At 41.9% G+C, this 21023-nt stretch overlaps 1 protein-coding gene across 3 annotated transcripts in view; it reads left to right on the forward strand.

Annotated features, from left to right (window-relative positions):
• LOC145353988 (solute carrier family 12 member 5-like) overlaps window positions 1-21023 on the forward strand; it is a 1060877-nt gene that overhangs the window by 910383 nt on the left and 129471 nt on the right. For all 3 annotated transcript variants that reach the window (XM_080205049.1, XM_080205050.1, XM_080205051.1), the window contains exon 6: window positions 17213-17343. In XM_080205049.1, the coding sequence (XP_080061175.1) occupies window positions 17213-17343 (131 nt within the window). The remainder of the gene's footprint in view (window positions 1-17212; window positions 17344-21023) is intronic.

Here is a 21023-nt window from a genome sequence, read left to right on the forward strand (position 1 = left end):
AGGACCCCCAGGTCCCTCTGCACCAACTGAATCAACTGAAGCCAAGCTTGTTGTAAGGTTCCATTAGTAACATTAGAAATAACGTGATCAAATTAATAATATAGATTTTGGAACGCAGAATTTACATAGGTCCTGAGAAGGCAACATGACAAAGTCCAAGCAATTAACAGGTCTGTCTGATATTTTTTCCTCTGCTATTTCAGTGAAGATGTGAAGTAATTTGAAATGAACAGCTTAATGTCACCACTGAAACTGCAGAGAGAAGAACATGATAAGAATTTATATGCCTGTATCACACAGAGTAATTTTATGGTGTAGATAATAATAAAATGGATAATAGCATAAACTTTCTAAGTTCCATCCAACAGGGTCCAAATGGAGAAAAATGTTTGAAAAATCTATTCATACAACCTACTATAATCTCAAGCGTGAAAATTATTTGAATAAAGTTGGATTTTGTTTCAAGAAACGTCTAAATGAGGCATGAGATTGATCAATTTTTATCCGACTTTGATTTTTATCATTGTTGGTATTGTGATCATTTATCCATTTTCTTTACATTCTTATTACTCATCCACAAAACCTGGAATGGAATTTCTTGGCTGTGCTCATCCCTGAGGCCAGAAATTCCTGCCTGAGGTCAATGGATCTTTGCATGGTCTGCACCTCAACCCATTACAATTCCTGTGGCGGGTGGGACCGGAAAATTTCACTCACGATGCCATATCCTCATTGTCTATTTTCGGAACTATGAAGTAAATCCAAGTTAATGCCATAACCACATTGTCTACTTTCAGAAAAATTACCTGCAACTCAGACATATTTCATAGTCATAGAATCCCAACAGTACAAAAGGAGGTCTTTCAGTCCATCAAGTCTGCACCAGCCATAATCCCACCCAGGCCCAATTCCCGTAACCCTCATTTACCCTGTTAATACCCCCGACTCTAGGCTCAATTTAGCATGGTCAATCAACCTAACCCACACATCTTTGGACTTTGGGAGGAAACCAGAGCACCTGGAGGAGACCCACCAAATGCTATAACCAAATGGTATCATTTGAGGAAATGCTATTCATTATGATAAAAGTTTCCAAAAACAAAAGTGTGATTTCAATCATCTTTCGAAATATGTCTGAAATTCATTTAGAATGGTTTTTTTTCATATTTTAAAGCCAGCCCTTTTCTGTCCTGTAATAATGAGGCATGTGCCAAAGATCGGATGGAACCAACCGCCTTCATTTCCATTCTTTAAACCAAATCAGCGATGTCACTGTTTGCTACAGGGCTATATTCTATCCCATGGACACAACAAAGACTTGAACTTTTAGCAGAATAAAGCATCTTAAGCACTTCACAGTGGCATAATCTGACAGACGTTGGCACCAAGTCAAAGAAAGAGATATTTGAACACGTGACCAAACACTTGGTCAAATAAGCTGGTTTGAAATAGTGTCTTAAAGGAGAGGAGGGTGGATGAGGTAGAGAGGTTTTGGAAAGGAATTCCAGAAGTTGGGGCATATGTAACTGAGGAAATGAATGGGTTACAGAGTTGGAGAAAAACAGAATTCTCCCAGGATTTTAGGGTTGAAGAAGGTTACCGAGATAAGGAGGGGTGAGGCCACAAATGGATTTGAAAGAGGATGTGAATTTTAAAATTGATGCATTGGTAGACTACACTTCAGTTCATAGAAATATTGAAACATGGAAAAATAGAAACTAGAAGCAGGAGTAGGCCATTCAACATGTTCCTTTTGTTCAAATTCAATATCCCGATCCTCCCTTCTTCCCATATCACTTAATCGAAATCACACAATGTTTTGGCCTAAACCAATCCCTATGGTAGTTAATTCTACAGATGCATCAGTCTCTGGATGAAGAAATCTCTTCTCGCCTCAGTTGTAAAAGGTTTACCCCTTATCCTCCAACTATGACCTGCATCATCGGGAACATTCTTTCCGAATCTACTCTGTCTAATCCTGTGAGAATTTTACAAGTTTCTATGAGATGCTCTTTCTCTCCTAACTCCAATGAATATAATCCTAGCCAATTAATCTCTCCTCGTATGACAGACCTGCCATTTCCAGGGATCAGCCTTGTAAACTTTCACTGTATTCCTTCTATAGCAAGGACATCCTTAATCAGATAAGGTCAATCAGATAAGGACACCAAACGTCACACAGTAGTCCAAGTGTGGTCTCACAAACAGTCTATGCAATTGCAGTAAAGCATCCCTATTCCTATACTCAAATCCTCTTGCTATGAAGACCAAAATACCAATATATATTTTGCCTTCTTTACAGCTTTGAGCAACTGATGCACAAGAACACCGAGGTGTCACTGATTATCCACCCCTTTCAATTTACACTGTTCAAATAATGGTTCAACATGGTTATAAATGGAACTCCCTCACCTTTACAACAATAGCGTGCATTAGCACCAATCTCAGGAAGCACTGCCTGAGGCCACAGTCTGGTCCTTACCACAATTCACATAGAAACACTTTCTCTGAGTGAGAATATAGTGCTCTTTAATACCAAATGATGGGTAATTTGATGCATCCATTAGCAACTGCATTCAGCTCACTTAATGAATTTAACCCAGCACTGTTGGCAAAGAGGAGACATTCATTGTAGCCAATGTGCCACAGTTGGACAAATTTCTTTCTAACCCATTTGAGTACCTAGTTCTAATCTCTACCTTTTCTATTACAATTATTTTCTTGTAAATCATGTCAATGTGTAAGTGTTTGCAGTGATGAGGAAATACAGGATAAATAATAGGACAGAGCATGATTAATCTAAACTAACATGAGTTGTGCCAGCGTACAAGAAAATATAATGTTCAGTCTTCGAATGGATGGTTTTTCATTTGAAAATAATAAGCTTTCTGGAAAAAAGAACAAGGTCAAACTGGCTGTGGTTTTGATTGCTGGGGGAAAGCTGCTTATCTAGGTCAGAAGAAAGTGGTGTTGCAGCATGGAAATAGGACACATCCTGGCACATTTCCCTGGTGTCTGCAAAACAACAATGCCCACTACCGCATATTAATTCTGAAAGCGTATAGAGACTGACTAGTGCTGAATAAATAAGATAAAATCTGGGGGGTTTAATGCTACTCTCTGCATGTTCATTTTGATAAATTACAGTTTGCCATTTATCCATAGGCTGCTGGTTCCTTGTGTTCCAGAGCTCTCCATCTTATCCGAGGAGTGCCAGTCACTGGAGTGCCTGCCAATTTTAGCAAATGATAAAATTGTTCCTGATAATTAATCATCGGGTCTTGTTAAACATTTAATTACAGGTTATCAGCTGTGAATTCCTCTGTGTGGTTTTCATTTTTTTTAATTCAAGGATGTGGCCCTCACTGGCTAGGCTGGCATTTACTGCACTTCATTATCCTTAAGAAGATCGTAGTGAGCTGCCTTCATGAGCCCAGTAGGCCAAATGAAGTAGGAACACCCACATTGCTGTTAAGGAGGGAGTTCCAGGATCTGTACAGAGCAATAATGAAGAAACACCAATATATTTCCAACTCAAAATGCTGACTGGCTTCGAGGGGAATTAACAGTTGTGATATTCCTGTGTGTCTGACACCCTGTCCGAGATGGTAGAAGTCATGGGTTTGGGAGGTTCCATCCAAGGAGCCTTGGTGTGTGTCTGCAGTACATCTTTTAGATGGTGCACACATTGCATGTTGTAGTTGGCACACACATTGTAGTAGGGCGAGGTGGGAGCAATGGAGTGGAGTGGGAGGGGGCTGAGCGTTAGGAATTTACCCGCCATTTTTCTTGCAGGCGCTGGCAACTCACGACTGCTCAGTATTTTTTTTACTACCTTTCCAGTACTCCCCTTGTTATCCTGGGAACCGTTGACTTGATGTATTCTTTTTCCAAATGACCCCTGGCCATTGGCAAAACATCCACTCTTTTTAAATATGCCAGATACTGCCTGGAATCTCATCCTTCTCTGATCAGAAAACTCCCTCTTTTAAAACCACACAAAACATTTTTTCTTATTGGTCTTTGTTCTGACACTTCAAACTTTAATCCTGTTGTTGCTTCTCCCCAGACCTCTAATATTCAGAGTGTGAAGATCCACAATGCTGTTTTCTTCTGCATAGGGTATTTTCTCAATAGATTTATTGGAAGTTTTCTTTTCATAATTTCCAAACCCTGTTTGGGGTTGTGGGTTTTAACAAAAAGAAAAGTTCTGACTTGCACACGTAAATTCAAACTAACAATAGATTTATTCCAGGAGTGTTTTGCTTGTACAGAGTAGAACTTTCATAGGGATTTTCACAGTTACTTCATTGCAGTGTTGATGTAAGCCTACTTGTGATACTAATAATTAAACATGAAAAACATTAAAACAATCAAAGAAACTGAAACTAAAAGAGGACCCCATAAAATACCCCCATGACATCACCATCACATCATATGATCAGCTCTTAAGGCAATCTGCAATTAAATATAAAACAGTTTCATGACCAGATAAGCTCATGAGGTATGAAGTGGATAAGAGAAAAATTAGGGAAAGATGAAGTTCAGACTAGGGCAGGGAGAAACTTTAGAAGCGGTTTGGCCTGCTAGGCTAGTGGAGGGAAGGAAATGGAAGAAATGACTGATTGGATGATCCTCAACTTAGTGACAAAACACTTGCATTGAAAATGCTTGTGTAGGAGAGAGGGGAGAAGGGTAGAGGAAAGAAACCAAGAATTTTTTTTTCTTTCCTGGATGATCCTGGAATAGTGAGCAGTTTTGTCAGATCAGGAGCCACCAATAGTTCTTAATTTGGTCCAAGCAGATCTGGTAGTGAATGGCTAAGTCTTATCTGCCATGCCCTTTCAATTCTGCATCACTTGCACCTAAGCATGAGTGAGGTGAAGACTGTACCAGAGAACAAGCAGGTTCATAGAAGGTAACATGTCTTTCTAGTCAAGAACAACAAAGGTCAAAATGAGGGTAGGCCTGAACAAATCATTAGCTGTAAAACTATGAATGGAAGGCCAAAGTTGGGATTTTGAATGTGGAGTTGTAGACAAATTGGGATACTGAGAGTAGATTGGGGTGTGGAAGAAGGATGTAGATGGAGAGTGATACAATATAGTGTTTGATACAATGGGAATAGCAGAACCGTATGGAGATAGTAAGGTGGAGTAGGTGGTCATGAATAGGAGTTGGGAGAGTTCATGTGCTGGGAAAAAATTAAAGATAAGAGGGCAGTGAATTCAGAGGAATGAGAGCAACATGCATTGAGTTAAAGGTTGAATAGAACAGTTGTTCATCCTGAAAAACCTTCCCATCATACTGAGCTTTTCCTGCTTGGCTGACTGTTTCAAAAGAAGGTAATTCCAAAGACTAATGAGTGCAGTCACTTTTTTCTGAATTATTTGAAAAGTGCAAGCTTACCTCCTGGAACTGAGCAGTATGGCTAGGGACTGGAGTGTTTTTTTTTTATCCTGTAACCAGTGACAGGTTTCCGCAGTTTTCAAGGTCAGTTACTTCTCACTAGGGGACGAATTGGAAGCTAGCACTTCTTCTATATTATCTGAACAGTGTGTCTTAACACTAACCAGAGGTAAGTTCTCCTTGCCAGACTAATTCGACTTCCTTTATCCAGAGCCCCACGGAGTGTTTAATAAAATGGTGTGAACTGCTAGGTTTTAAGGCATGCTGTGGCTGTTGTATCAGGTTTACTTGGAGTTTTATTTTTGGATTAATCATGATTACCAAAATTGATTTCAAAGATTGAGGGTCTGAAGCAGTCTTCTAGGAGTAACTGCGCAAATGTCACTAAACAGCTTAACCCTAATTAGAAATGTTTTTTATTTTTAGTGATGTGATGGCTTTAGATCCATTTGAGAATATGCATGATACAAAGTGAGCAATGATCAGATTGGGGCACATTATTTCAAATTAGGGCATATCAAAACTATCCAGCAAGGTCATTGCAACCTTGATCAGATCATTGCTCACTGTATATCACGCATACTCATGAATTGGCCTAAGGCAATCACATTCAGACCTGAAAAGTGCCGAATTGACCTGAAGTTACCCTGGAAGGGTAAAGCATCTCAAAAATTTAAGCAGCAGGTGATGTTAGTTATTCTATTATGTTACTATGCAGCGGCAACACAAATGGTGTTTTCCACTAACAGGACACTGCGTCAAACAAAAAAGGAGTTCTACCTACCACACAAATGAGTAATGTGATGTATGAATTTCTGTACCAATGTGATGTCTGGTCTGAGGGTTGTAGGTCTCAATGACTGATAGGTTTTATATTATGCTAAAACAACCAATTCACAATTATCAGTGGGGCTCACAATGTTGCTCACTTATGCTTGCTAGAATATTGCGACCTGTCCCCTGCAGGCAAAAAGAATATATCCAGACATTACATCTTTTTTTTGGAAAAACATAAATATAGTGGACAATAGTGCCCTGATTTGCCATGGCAAAGTCTGAACCAATCACAGCCAACTTGCCAACCAATCAACACATCTTTTCTTTTTCAGTATTCATCATTGATTCCTTTGCAATCTGGCAGTCTTGCAACTGTCCTGATGAATGCAAGATGAAAAGCTTTGGCAGCATGTCTCTTTTTCAGCATTAAAAGACTGTATAAAAGATTGCAGAAATTTAGTTAGAGATCTCTGGTTCAGTGTTAGCAAATAAAGTGCTAGATTGTGCTAGAGGGTGGAATATTATTTTTTTTCAAAGTGTTAGTCCCAGGGAGAAAACCAGGGAAAATCTTGCCAGTGTCTTCAGTGGAAAAGTCATGTATATTCAGCCTTTTTGACAACATTTTCTTTTCCTACATGTTCCATTCTGCACTCTTGGCAGCAGCCTCCTCTGATTCGCTTGGTAAAAGAGGCAGGCTGCTGGTTCCAGCTGGAGTTTGGTTCTCAGAGAGAGAGAGAGATGCCCTCTTTAATCAGATGTGTGCTGCTTTAATAAAATTCATGGGGAAGCAATTGCTTCTGGCTCCTTGGTGGAAGGAGTAACACTTTTTGAGGCATCACAAAGAATTGAGAGTGCAAGGATTGCCACATTGTGGTTACAGGTCTCAGTGCAATGCAAGAGTTACAGAGAGACTGAATAGGGGTGAAAGCATCTTTAGTATGCCTGGAAAAGACAGCAAATAATAAGATTGGAACAGCAAAAATAGGCTAATGAATCCCAAGAGTGGCTGGGGAATAGTAATCAAGTGTATAGGTACAGGTAAAAATATAATTATGTCTTCAACTGCACAAGGCAGAAAAATAGGGTCTTCAAAGTTTTTTTTTATAATTTCCTAACTCTGTTTGAGGTTGTGGTTTTTAACAAAAAGAAAAGATCTGATTTGCATATGTAAATTCAAACTAACAACAGATTTACTCCAGGAGTGTTTTGCTTGTACAGAATAGAATTTTCATAGGGATTTTCACAGTTACTTCATTGCAGTGTTGATGTAACCCTACTTGTGATACTAATAATTAAATATGAAAAACATTAAAACAAACAAAGAAACTGAAACTAAAAGAGGACCCTGTAAAATACCCCCATGACATCACCATCACATCATATGATCAGCTCTTAATGCAATCTACAACCAATTAAATATAAAACAGTTTCATGACCAGATCAACTCAGACAAGATATGAAGATGGATAGGAGAAAAATTAGACAAAGATAAATTGCAGACTAGGGCAGAGAGAAACTTTAGAAGAGGTTTGGCCTGCTAGGCTAGTGGAGGGAGGGAAACGGAAGAAATGACTGATTGGATGATCCTCAAATTAGTGACAAAACACTTGCATTGGAGGTGCTTGTGTAGGAGAGAGGGGAGAAGGGTAGAGGAAAGAAACCAGGAATTATTTTTTCTTTCCTGGATGATCCTGGAATAGTGAGCAGTTTTGTCAGATCAGGAGCCACCAATAGTTCTTAATTTGGTCCAAGCAGATCTGGTAGTGAATGGCTAAGTCTTATCTGCCATGCCCTTTCAATTCTGCATCACTTGCGCCTAAGCATGAGTGAGGTGAAGACTGTACCGAAAGCAAGTAGGTTCATAGAAGGTAACATTTCTTTCTAGTCTAGAGGGCAGGATATTATTATTTTTTCAAAGTGTTAGTCCCGGGGAGAAAACCAGGGAAAATTTTGCCAGTATTTTCAGTGGAAAAGTTACGTATATTCAGCCTCTTTGGCAACATTTTCTTCTCCCACATGTTCCATTCTGCACTTCTGGCAGCAGCATCCTCTGATTCGCTTGGTAAAAGAGGCAGGCTGCTGGTTCCAGCCGGAGCTTGATTCTCAGAAAGAGAGAGAGATGCCCTCTTTAATCAGATGTGTGCTGCTTTAACAAAATTCATGGGGAAGCAATTGCTTCTGGCTCCTTGGTGGAAGGAGTAACACTTTTTGAGGCATCACAAAGAATTGAGAGTGCAAGGATTGCCACATTGTGGTTACAGGTCTCAGTGCAATGCAAGAGATACAGAGAGGCTGAATAGGGATGAAAGCATCTTTAGTATGCCTGGAAAAGACAGCAAATAACAAGATTGGAACAGCAAAAATAGGCTAATGAATCCCAAGAGTGGTTGGGGAATAGTAATCAAGTGTTTAGGTACAAGTAAAAATATAATTATGTCTTCAACTGCACAAGGCAGAAAAATAGGGTCTTCAAAGTGGCACAAGATACTGGTTTTGAAGCTGAAGAAGATGTTAATGATTAGCCAGAAGGAATTGCACTAGTCTCAAGATGATTTGGTTCAGTAATGATTGTGTCAGTTGCAGACTCGTTCAACTGTGTTGCATTAGATAATGGTTACACCTCAGCAGTATGTGGAATAGATTGGTTAAAATGTTGCCTAGTTTCACTTTAGTGGAGAGGATCATTGCTAGGTTGAGGAGTGTGAAAGTTGTACTTGCTTTAAGTGTGGTATTAACAACCATTGAGGTTACTGAAAAGAGCTCTGGTTCCATACAAAATAGTTGGTGTAAGTCACTTGATCAATACTCATGTAGTCCCTAGTGACATAACTTTGCTGATGAGTAATTCTTCCATAAAAAAGGCACAAATGAAACTGGACATGGAACATGATAAGGCATTTTTTTTGGCAATTTGGAAAAATCAGTAGATCTGCAGTTTAATCTATCAGGGCATTATTACATTCCCCTGATAGTACTTGACATTTCTCATCAGAATGTTAGAGAAGTATTAGTGACATCAGGTGATAAGAATCGAAGAGAAAAAAGCTGCAAAAGCAATTTGTTCACCCTTCTCGACAAAGATTAAAAATCCTGCTAAAAGATGCTCTCATGATTGATTAAAAAGTATGTGTGACTTGTCAAAGAGACTAGTATAAAGTGTGAAGACATCACCAGGTTCTAGTGTAAATCTTTCAATGGCATATGACATTGAGATAGTTGCCATGGAATTAATAGTACGAGGGAGAGACAGAAATATTTTCATTCTTTAAAGAAATTATTTTGTCTTTCTACAATTATACATAGCAGGGACAAAAGACAAAAATCATGGAGAAATGTCTTTGGCCCAACTTTGTTTTTCATTCATTCGTGGGACAAGGGTGTCACTGGCTGGCCAGCATTTATTGCCCATCCCTAGTTGCCCTTGAGAAGGTTGTGGTGAGTTGCCTTCTTGAATCACTGCAGTCCATGTTCTGTGGGTTGACCCACAATGCCATGAGGGAGGGAATTCCAAGATTTTGACCTAGTGACTGTGAAGGAACGGCGATATATTTCCAAGTCAGGATGGTGAGTGGCTTGGAGGAGAACTTGCTGGTGTTCCCATGTATTTGCCACCCTCGTCCTTCTAAATGGAAGTAGTCATGGGTTTGGAAGGTGCTGTCTAAGGATCTTTGGTGAATTGCTGCAGTGCATCTTGTAGATAGTACACACTGCTGCTACTGAGTATCAGTGGTAGAGGGATTGAATGTTTGTAGGTGTGGTACCAATCAAGCAGGCTGCTTTGTCTTGGATGATGTCAAGCTTCTTGAGTGTTGTTGGAGTTGCACCCATCCAGACAAGTGGGGAGTATTCCATCACACTCCTGACTTATGCCTTGTAGATGGTGGATAGACTCTGGGGAGTCAGGGGGTGAGTTACTCACTGCAGTATTCTTAGCTTCTGACCTATTCTTGAAGCCACTGTATTTATGTAGTGTTCCAGTTGAGTTTCTGGTCAATGGTAACCCCAAGGATGTCGACAGTGGGGGTTTTAGTGATGGTTGCAGCATTGAATGTCAATGGGTGGTGGTTAGAGTGTTTCTTATTAGTGATGGTCATTGCCTGGCATTTGTGTGGCAAGAATGTTACTTGCCACTTGTTAGTCCAAGCCTGGATATTGTCCAGATTTTGTTACATTTGAGCATCAGCTAAGTTCTTGACTGATAGTGGAGGAATAATAATGATTTTGAAGACATGTGTGAAAGCATGAACATTACAATCATGAATAATGCAGCTGAAGATCCATTCAGCAACGCACTCTGTGGAAGGAGTCGTAGTGATTAATGAAATGCTGCATAAAATCATAACTGATCAATCAAACTGAAAATTGACAACTGAATTGGCATGGGTAGGTCTCGCAAAGAATATACTTCAGATGATTAGAGGGTCTAATTCTTATCAACTGTTCTATGGGAGAAATGCTATATTGCCTTCTGTGCTGGACGATAGTCCTCCTATTCTAGAATGTATCACAATTTGTTCCACTTTTCTGCACGTTTGAGTGTTTTGTTTACGGGGAGAAGGGCTGCAGTGTCAGAAAAAAATTCAGAGACGTCCAAGGTGCTGTACAAGATCAGTCAAGATAATCTTTGACTCTGAGACTTGATGTGTTACAAAAGAGAGGACCATGAGGAATGGAAAGACCTCAGTGATGGTCAGACCGGGGGTTATCCAACAAACCAATCAAACTGTTAAGGTTCATTTTTCGCTGTTAGTTGGTATTTATTACAATATTGAAGGCTAGGAGCAGATGATCAAAGGTGATGAGGCACCCTATACTCCAGATATTCAGGTTTTTTGTCATCATGGTGTTGAGGAACAGAATGAGGTAGACCAAGGTTGTGTGGTGGTAAGGAGAGTGATCATGATGTGCAGGTAGAGTTAACAGATCAAACCAGTTTATAATAGGGTATTGTGTGACATATATTCCAGAGGAGTGCAGTGAACAGAGAGATTTAACTCTGGTACGTGTGGCAAAAGCTACTGGCAAATGTAGACATTGGTTGAATATCCCCAGAATGAGACTAAGAAGTAAGGTCCATGGATTGGCAGAATGGCGAAAGAGCGGAAGGTGAGAGTGCAGTGAATTCTAATAGCGGGTCTGAGAATAACTTGTGTTAGAAAACAATCTACAACCGCACAAAAGAGAGATCTTAACAGTATCGGACCTGTAACACATTGAAGTGTAAGTAAAGGCGGCAACCAAATTTGGAAATGAGGGCTGCAGAGTAGGCTCAAGGTAAGAGTAGAAGCAGAAGTCCTCTTTATTGTGAAGTTTCGGTGGCTGCCAGCAAACTAGAACATAAAATAAATAGAGAGGCAAAATAAAAAAAGTTAGATAGGTAGAAAGAGTGCAGAGTTTATTCCGTGCCAGACTGATAACAGCCAGCTTTATTACATAAATAGATATGTACTGGATGTTTTCTACTGAAAGTATTTAAGGGACTAAAATGAAGCTAGTTGCTTGGAGATTTGAAGCGAATCTAGAATGGACTGTCCCACAGAAGGAAAAGTAATTCTGAAAATCTTTTAGCACTTTTGGCCACATAATTATGGGAGTGTAGATCAATTGACATGAAAGCCACTTCTCTGCAGGATGTGCCTTTCAGAGTGAAGGTTTCTGAAACCACCTAAAGAAGAAAGTGATGCAGAAAAGAAACTCTGGAATTCAAACAATGTGATCTATGACCTGAATGATGCTTTGAGGTGTGGTATTTTTTGGTAAGAGCTGTTTTGCTGGAAATAAAGATGTGTTCAACTAAAAGCAAATCTTTCAATATTCTATCCCTGTCACAAAGTGAAACTTTTGAGTATCTTCATGATGCACGTTGATGATTTCTTGTGGGGTTCGACTACAGAAAAGTGTTATTAATAGGGTTACAGAAAAATTTCAGCTTGGCAGTCCTGCTGCTGGGATTTTAGATATATCGGTTTAGATTTTAAGCAGAATAGATCTAGAAAAACTTTAAATCAGCAATTTTATTTCGGTAGTGTAATTCTCATCCTGGTTAATCGTGCTAAGTCATCACAAAAAATGATTTCTCATAGAATCACTACAGTGCAGAAGGAGGTCATTCAGCTCATCAAGCCTGCACTGACAACAATCCCACCCAAACCCTACCCCTGTAACCCCATCGGGCATAAAGCATCTGGCGTAAATGGTGCCAGTGTTCATGATCAAAGGGATTTTACTGCAGCTGGATTTCCGGCATAGTCAGCCTGTCGCTGGAAATGGGTGACAGGCTGGTTAATTTATTGAAATTTATTTTAATGCTCGCTTTAATGTGTTTAGCTCAATCACCTGAGGTCACTTGCCTTTATGCCCTTGCTAGGAGAGGTTCTCCCTTGCAAGGAAAACTCCTGCTCCCCATGAACGGGGAACAGTCCTGTTGGCCTGTCCAGTGGAACAGGGGGCCATTTACCACCCCCCTCCCCTGGCCGGGAGGCCAAGAGGCAGGCCGGAGGTGCCCTTTGAACAATGCCAGAATTGGCAATGCCAACCTGGCACCTGTATAATGCCCACTGGACCAATGGGGGAGAAGGATGAATGGGGATGGGGCCAGGGATAATGGCAAGCAGGACCAGGGGCAGGGTCAATGGGGGCAAAGTCCCCACTGGGTTGGGTTGGGGCTTGTAGGGCAGTGCCAAGGGGGTGAGGCCTATTGGTTGGAGGACTCATGAGGAGAGGGGGGCCCTGCCACTCTGCACGTGGTCGGTGATGGGAGAGAGGGATCTGCATGCTCGATCTGTGTGGCCGGGGGGCTTCAGCGGGGGCTGCATCTCGGCTGTGAGCCCCTGCAATTGCCAAGGGGGGGAGTGATTGAGGTTGCCTGCAGTAACAAGGACCTGACAGCTCTCTCTCAGTCTGCCAGACCCCTGCTACTGCTAATGAGCATGTGCAACATCAGAGGTTGATCATGCACACTACCTCCATCCATAGGCTGTCGGGCACGTTAAGTCCTGCCCACAGCCTCTCTTGCCAGAAACGTTTGAGTATCTTCACAAGATTGGGCCCAAAAACACACCCAAAAAAACAGATCTGGAACTCTTCCAGTTTCATGCCCATCCAACACTAAGAAAAGACCTCTGTAATAAGTCCTCAGAAGTGAAGGTCCCTTCACTGGAATTCTCTATTTACAAGATCCTGCAATGCTTTACAGAGTGCAGTCTACAACATCCCTCAGGAACAAATACTGGGGAACTTTTTTAGTGTTCCAACCAAATAAATGAAATCAAATTAACTCAGGGACAACTCAAAAGGGACAACTCCCTAGAAGGAGGGGAACCACCTGAAACAAAAATCAAAGCAGAAAGGAAACTGAAAACATCAAATTAAAATGTGATTAAAATATTACATCCCCGTCCCTCTGGTGCCCAGCGGGCATGGAAGGCATCAACGCTGCCCTTGGATATCGCATGCTCCCTTTCAGGGACACCCGGCCGCGAATATAGCCACAGTAGAGGGGTTGGATAACTCCCTTGATCGCCCACTGCCTGGATCTGTAGATGGCATGCCTCGCCAGGAGCACTGAAATGGGGAGTTCATATTCAAGCAGGCCAACCTCAAATGCCTTGTTGAAGCCATTATAATCTCATAAAGTTTTGCCCTAAGGGTCAATTTTGCATGGCCAATCAACCTAACCTGCATATCTTTGGACTCTGGGAGGAAACTGGAGCTCCTGGAGGAAACCCACACAGACATGAGGAGAACGTGCAGACAGTGACCCAATGCCGGAATTGAACCTGGGTCCCTGGCACTGTAAGGCAGCAGTGCTAACCACTAAAGAAGAGAAAGATTAGTTTTGGAGCTTGATTGGTTTGTTGAATTGTTCATGCACTTTTAGACAAGATTGGAATTAAATACTCTAAGGCAAGGACATTTTATGGATAACACACAAAAACATTCCTGAATTGCATACTTAAATTTCTATACTTGGGTGACCTGAAGAATGTGAAATCAGTCATTTTTAGTGATGCTACTCATGCTAATCTTTCTGATGGATATTGAAGTGCAGTTAATTTCATAATTTTTTGATCACTGAAAACAGGAAATGGCCCAGCAAAGCAAAGAGATAAAAAGGGTTGTTAAAAGTAATTTAGCTACAGAAGTATTGACTCCCATGGAAGCAGTGTGCATAAGATTCTATTTGTCAAATATTTTAAGGAATTCTATACAAGATAATTTCCCCATTGAATATTACAGTGGAGAATCATTCTTTGTAATGTTTTGTACAAAAAGTGTTATTGAAGAAAGATTTTGGATTGAGCATGCTGAATCAAAACAAATGTTGACGAAAAAAGTAATCTCTAAGGTGAAGTGTGTTGATGCAAGTCATCAATTATCCAAATGTTGCACAAAAATAAACATTCGTAGTAAAATAATTATTGGAGGAACGTAGCATATAGGGGGTGATTCTCCAACCTCTTTAGAAAGCCCGCTAGAATCCTGATGTCCCGATGAATGAGGCATTGGCCAAAAATTGGGATTCCCAACAGGTATAATGGCTTTTGGGATTCACCTGACACAGCCCGCCAGCCCTGATCAAGTCTCGGCCAGAGTGAGAACAATTTAATAATTTGAATGTCATTAACGAGTTTAACAGCCAATTCACTAATTTCCCACCATTCACCCAGCCCACCAGTGGGAACAGCATTGGGCGGGCTTTGCAATTGCTACCCACAAGCAAGGACATGGTGTGTTGAACCTTGAGGATCCAGCTGAACACCATTAATCCCTTGGAAAAGAGGGACATCCTTCCCCCATCACTCCAAATCCTTGTTTATCTGCCCCAAGTCCACCCGCCAGCCCCCCCCCAACACACACCATGCAAGTATGGGCATGACCAGATCTGACAACCCTTCCACTCAGCACCCCCCTTCTCTTTCAAACCCCTCCAAGCCTCTTCCCTGTCAAACCCCACACTCAGCCACCTTTCCTCCTCAGACCCCATTTAGTCTCACTTCAGGCCAAGCTCCTTGGCAGTGCCAACTGTGCACTGCCCCTGGCATCTTGGCACTGACACCCTACCTTGGCATCTCTAGGACCAGTGGCCATTTGCCCTACTGCTGCAGCCAGGCTGCAGAAGAAGTTTCCCTCATGAGTCTTAGAATTTGGGTGGGCTTAGGCTGGGGGCAATGGTTGACCTCACCACTCTCCCTCAGGACAAGGTGGCGTGGATGTATTGCCCTTTTCAGCCTCAGCAGACCTGATGATTACCCCCAGCATGTGATTTAAGGCAGCCCTGTATCTGCATTCCTGCCTGTTAGCTGTGAAAATATCCATGCCCTCCTCCCTGATCACCCGACAGGTTTTTAAAACATTGCAGCACCCCATTCTCTAGCAGAGATTTCCCTTTCTCCTTGTCAGAAGCTGCAGGTGTGAGCAGACACACTTGAAGTCCTCTGATAGTGACAGGTTTCACCTATAGGGGAGTTCCAATCTGCACAGCTGTGCACTCAGCCCCTAATGTATGCACACGACTTTGGTTTGAAGTTTCTGAGAACCCCTAGCAAGCTGAAATGTTTGAAAACATTTCCATTCCAAAGGAACCCTTTGATCTTCAATAAATTCAATGTGCAATGCCATGAAAAAGATTCATTGACAACTCAATGGATTTCTGTCATGCTCCAGCCACCTGTGTTTACCTTCATTTCCCTTCATGGTTAAATGTACCTCAAGTGCCCCATTGATCTTCACCGCAGTGTTAACAAGAGTCTAAGCCTGATTCTCAGGGGTCTTAATGGAGGGGATCATGTCAGGGGGACCCATCAGGAGGGCCCTGATGTTCGCAACCTGTGTTAGGCAGGGGGTGGGGAATATGCGTCCGATGTGGGGTGAGGATGAGTGTTTCCCAGTGCACTGCGAAATCGAGGCGCCCGAGCATTCTGAAGCCAGGCTCATTGTGTTTTGGGCTTCCCCAGTACCAGTGGGAAACTCTCAACTCTCTAAAAAAGTGATTGGGTGTTGGAGGATTGCAGTGGGGAGCATGTCTGAGAGACCAATGCAGATCACTCCATTATTCTCTCTGTTATGACACTTTGAATTTTTGGGGGCGAATTCTGCCAATTTAACTCTCTCTCCGCAGAAGTCATAGTCATAGAGGATTACAGCATAGAAATAGGCCATTCAGTCCAACTTGTCCATGCCACCCTTCTTTTTAACCACTTAGCTAGTTCCAATTGCCCACGTTTGGTCAATATCCTTCTATACCCATTTTTGTGGAAGACCTGATTCCAACTGCAGCATCTCCATATGGACATGAGAGACACTCGAATTGAACCTGGGTCCCCAGCACCATGAGGCAGCAGTGCTAACCACCAGGCCACCATGCTACCCTAGATGCTCTCACTGTTTATATAATAATATCTGTCGGAGAGTCGGTGCAGACCCGATGGGTCGAATGGCCTCCTTCTGCACTGTAGGGATTCTATGATCTGAATGTAAAAGTGTATAACTTGGTTTTGTGGCAAATACTGAGCCTGAGACAGCCCTGATTTGTGCTCAGGTTGGCATTGTAAGAGTTACATAACTGCAAAATAATTGTTGTAAAAGAAAGTCTTCACCTGAAACATGTTGCCTGAATACATTTGTGTTAATGTTAGCATTATTTTACCATCATGGAACAAAGGCCTTTTTTTCATTATGTGTCAGTAGTAAAGCCATGCTTTATATAAGGATTTTGGATTTCATTACATTTAGCACACAGAGACAATCTTCTGCTTTGCCCTTCCCACAGGTAAACTGAGTAAACTATCCCAATATGTTTGAATTTGAAACAAACACAGATGAAACTGAGGATTATTCCATCTTAGATGTCTAACGTAACATAAGATCAGGTTCAAATTTTTACTGAGTTTATTATCAGAGACATATTGCACAAATCCATTATCACCACCTGTGTATAAATTGAAAAGAAAAGAAATACATTGAATATGTTATCTAAACACAAGTATGACTGACTTATGCATCTTGTTTGTTATGTTTCCTACAGCTGGCGGTGCTTATTACATGATCTCCCGCTCACTTGGCCCAGAATTCGGGGGTGCAGTGGGCCTCTGTTTCTACCTGGGAACAACTTTTGCTGGAGCCATGTATATCCTGGGTACCATTGAGATTCTCCTGGTGAGTGCAAGTGTCAGAAGCTGCAAGGAATAAGAAAGAAAGAATTTGCATTATGTAGTACACCTCATGACCTCAAGATATCTCAAAATACTTTTGAGCCAATGAGCAAATTTGTAAATTATTCTCACTTTTGTAATGTAGGAAATGCAGCAGCTAGTTTGCATAAAGCAAGATCCCGCAATCAGCAATGAGGTGATAATTAGATTATCTATTTTACAAGTAGGGCTGATAGGGTCACCATTTACTACGTTATTCAAAGGACAGCACCTCCAAAAGTGAATTAGTCCCTCAGCACTGTAAAGAGTGTCAGCCTGAAGTATGAGCTTCAGTTCTCTGGGTTGGGACTTTAAGTCTGCTTCTGACATAGCTAGGGCTGATCTATCTGTCCAGCATTAACCACATTGTTGATTGGCTTGACACCTGAAGGAAGGTAGCAAAATCATACGTGGCCTGCACCTGTTAAAGGGGGAATACATTGTCGGTGTAGCAGGTGCTGGGAGTTTTCTGATTCTAACATTGTTCATAATATTTCAAAGATAGTTGAGCAGGAACAGTGGGTTTATGAAGATGTGAAAGAAAGGTGACTGAATCTGAATGGAACCTGGCCTGGGAATGTCAGAAGAAAGGCACTCCTTATGAGATGGTCTCCAAGTTTTTCCAATGTGGCATTGGAAGTCTTAATGGAGGAGGTGCAGAGGAGGAGAGATGTCCTGTACCTGTGAGACTGGGAGGGGTAAGGCTGGAGGTTCTCCAGACAAATTCTCAAAAGGCAGTAGGAGCAAATAGCCATGGAGTTCAGGGTCAAGAAGTTAGTGCCAAACCCTGGATGTAGTGCAATGACTTCACATCAAGGTCAGTGAATTCATCTTCATGTGCCATGTCTCACCAGCTGAATTATTGGCTTCAGACACTACTCAATGCACCATAATCCCATCACGTACTTATCTAACAATCAGGACTCATGCCAGGCATTCATGTGCTCCACCTCGCCTTCACATGTTTTGTACTGCTACAAGTCTCACATTAACAGTTTGAACACACTGTTCAATCATGACAGTCACATTACCCATATACATTATAATTCACTGGGCAAGATTCACCATCACACCACTCCCCCAATCCATGGCCTGTTTAATGGCATTGGAGGTGGCTCACTATTGGCCAACAGCAGGATGTTCCTGTCCTGTCGCTGTCAACATCCCCTTCTGCCCGAGAACCCCGGGTGGATGGGTTGCTGTCAGCGGGATTGGAAGATCCTGGAAGATGACTGGTGAGAACAAGTGTAAAAATTTCAGCCACAGACACACTCCCTGGTCTCTTAAAAGACAAATGGAGTCAGCAGGACTAACTGGTGGTGGACAAACATGGAGGAGGTGGTATTGGCCATTATTGAGTCACCCATTGCTGAGGCATGACCACTGATGGGGCTGAAATGATCAAGGATAACGGAATCCTCACTCCTTCTCATATCCCACCTCTCCCTCTTCCTATGTTAACTTCTGATTTACTAGCTGCAGATGGTGTAAATGGGAATTTACAGGGAATGCGTCATCTTCTCAGCCACCCCCAAGCAAATCCCTAAGTACAAACATCAGCAGCCAACCCACCATGTTCAAATAGATAATCAAAGGTCAATTAGGCTTGTTAGGAAAATTGACAACCCTTCCAAAAATGCTACATCAACTTAGTGCATGGCATTACACAGAATTTGCAGCCTATCTTTTCAAGAATGAAAGCAGTAGCTAAATCCATCAGGTCATTTGTGGAGCAGTCATGATGCAGCATCTCATGGCTAGTGTCCACTGCAGCACCTTTTGAAGCCACGCAGTCTGAGTCTTGCAAGATCAACGTGCTATCACGCAAGCTCAGACTGTTGCCATCATGGTTGTAGCTAGGCAGCGTTGTTCAAAACAGGATGCAGGGTGTCAAGCTGGCTAGCAATCTGTTCTCTAACAAATTAATAACATTACTGAGTCGCTGCTTCAGGGAGGTGGCAACGTCTCCACGGAGCACAAACCTGCTTTTCTCTCTCAGGAAGACAGCATTCATGCTCCCATGACTGTGACTCCTGTAGGGGTCCTTGCTATCGAGTGTCTCTCATGTCCATATGGAGATGCTGCAGTTGGAATCAGGTCTTCCACAAAAAGCTAGTTCAATGAACTGTAAGAGTTAAATCATTGCCAAGCCATCATGAGCTGAGTGGATATGATTTGGTCCAGCTCACTTCTCATCTCCAGAACTTCAAGGACCAAAACTGCTTGAGAGCATCTTGCAAAGCCATGTGCAGACTCCCTCAGCGGAAGTCAGCACCAGCATGCAACCACTACTAGGGTACAGAGCACTGCCTAGGAGCACTTGGAGAGGCAAAGACACTCAGAGGGCAGGTGTAAGGATGATTGATTGACTTACTATACAATATGGAAATATTTTATTTATAAATTGAGTATTGATTTTATTTTTGCATTGTGACCAAGCTGAAGATGATGGTCAGTGACAGAGGAAAAATGAGGTGTGGGACTGTTGGAAACTGTGAGATTGAGCTTGAAGGTACTATTACTGCACTAGAATAAGTTCTTCACATACAGCTGAGGCAAAGAGGGTCAGTATTTAATTGTCTGCCCTCTTCTTTGCCCCCTCCCCGCCCCCCCCTTTATTCTCATCATTTTATAGCTGGTGGCAAGAATTCTCACCTCATGATGAGGAGATTGTGCAGCATGCAGCAGACAACAACAGATTGTGTGACTGCTCTGCCAAGGGTTCAGACCACAAAATTGTTATTTTACCTTGCTGATGGTCTGCTGTATCATATTTTGAGTGGCAGTATGGTCTTCATTATGAGTAAGGAATAAGGAGTCATCAGACATAAGGTTGGCAGATTGCATTTGTCACCCAGTAATACGCTTTGGTTTGCTCAAGTGGTGGCTCAAATGTAACTGCTACAGTTGAGCTTGCTGCAGGATGAAGGCCTCAAGGAGTATATGGTCCAGTGAATTTCCTATTGGATAACTTGTGTACAATACGCATTAATCACTCAAACTTTAAAATCTCCTTTCTGCTAGAGAGGATCAAGATTGAAAACCCCTAAGCCATGCATCAATAGGGCGGCACGGTGGCACAGTAGCACTGCTGCCTCACAGTGCCAGGGACCTGGTTCAATTCTAGCCTTGGGTCACTGTGTGGAGTTTCACGTTCTCCCCATATCTGTGTGAGTTTCTTGCAGGTGCTCCAGTTTCCTCCCACATTCTGAGGATGTGCGGATTAGGTTGATTGGCCCTGCTAAATTGACCCTAGTGTCAGGAGGATTTGTAGGGTAAATATGTGGGGTTATGGGAATAGGGCCTGGATGGGATTGTGGTTGGTGCAGACTCAATGAGCCAAATGGCCTCTTTGTGCACTGTAAGGATTCCATGATTCTAATTACAGACCAGAAAAAAAAAGTTAAGAAACTGACTACATAAGTAACCTAGAGGAGAATTCTTTGCAAAGCGGAAGTATTTGTATTTTAATAGCTTTTTGATTCCTGGTGGATAAGGAAGCATATCAATCACGACATGCTATATTTTTGCTTTACACTAAGAGGAGTAGAAATCTGAAATCCTTTCCCCAGGAACCTATGGATATTAGGAAAATTGGAGCCTTCAAGACAGAGATTGATAAATCTTAATTTGCCAGGGATGTCA

The sequence above is a fragment of the Carcharhinus amblyrhynchos genome, chromosome 16 (genome assembly GCF_965287045.1).
Source record: "Carcharhinus amblyrhynchos chromosome 16, sCarAmb.v2.hapA, whole genome shotgun sequence".
In the NCBI taxonomy this organism is placed as follows: domain Eukaryota; kingdom Metazoa; phylum Chordata; class Chondrichthyes; order Carcharhiniformes; family Carcharhinidae; genus Carcharhinus; species Carcharhinus amblyrhynchos.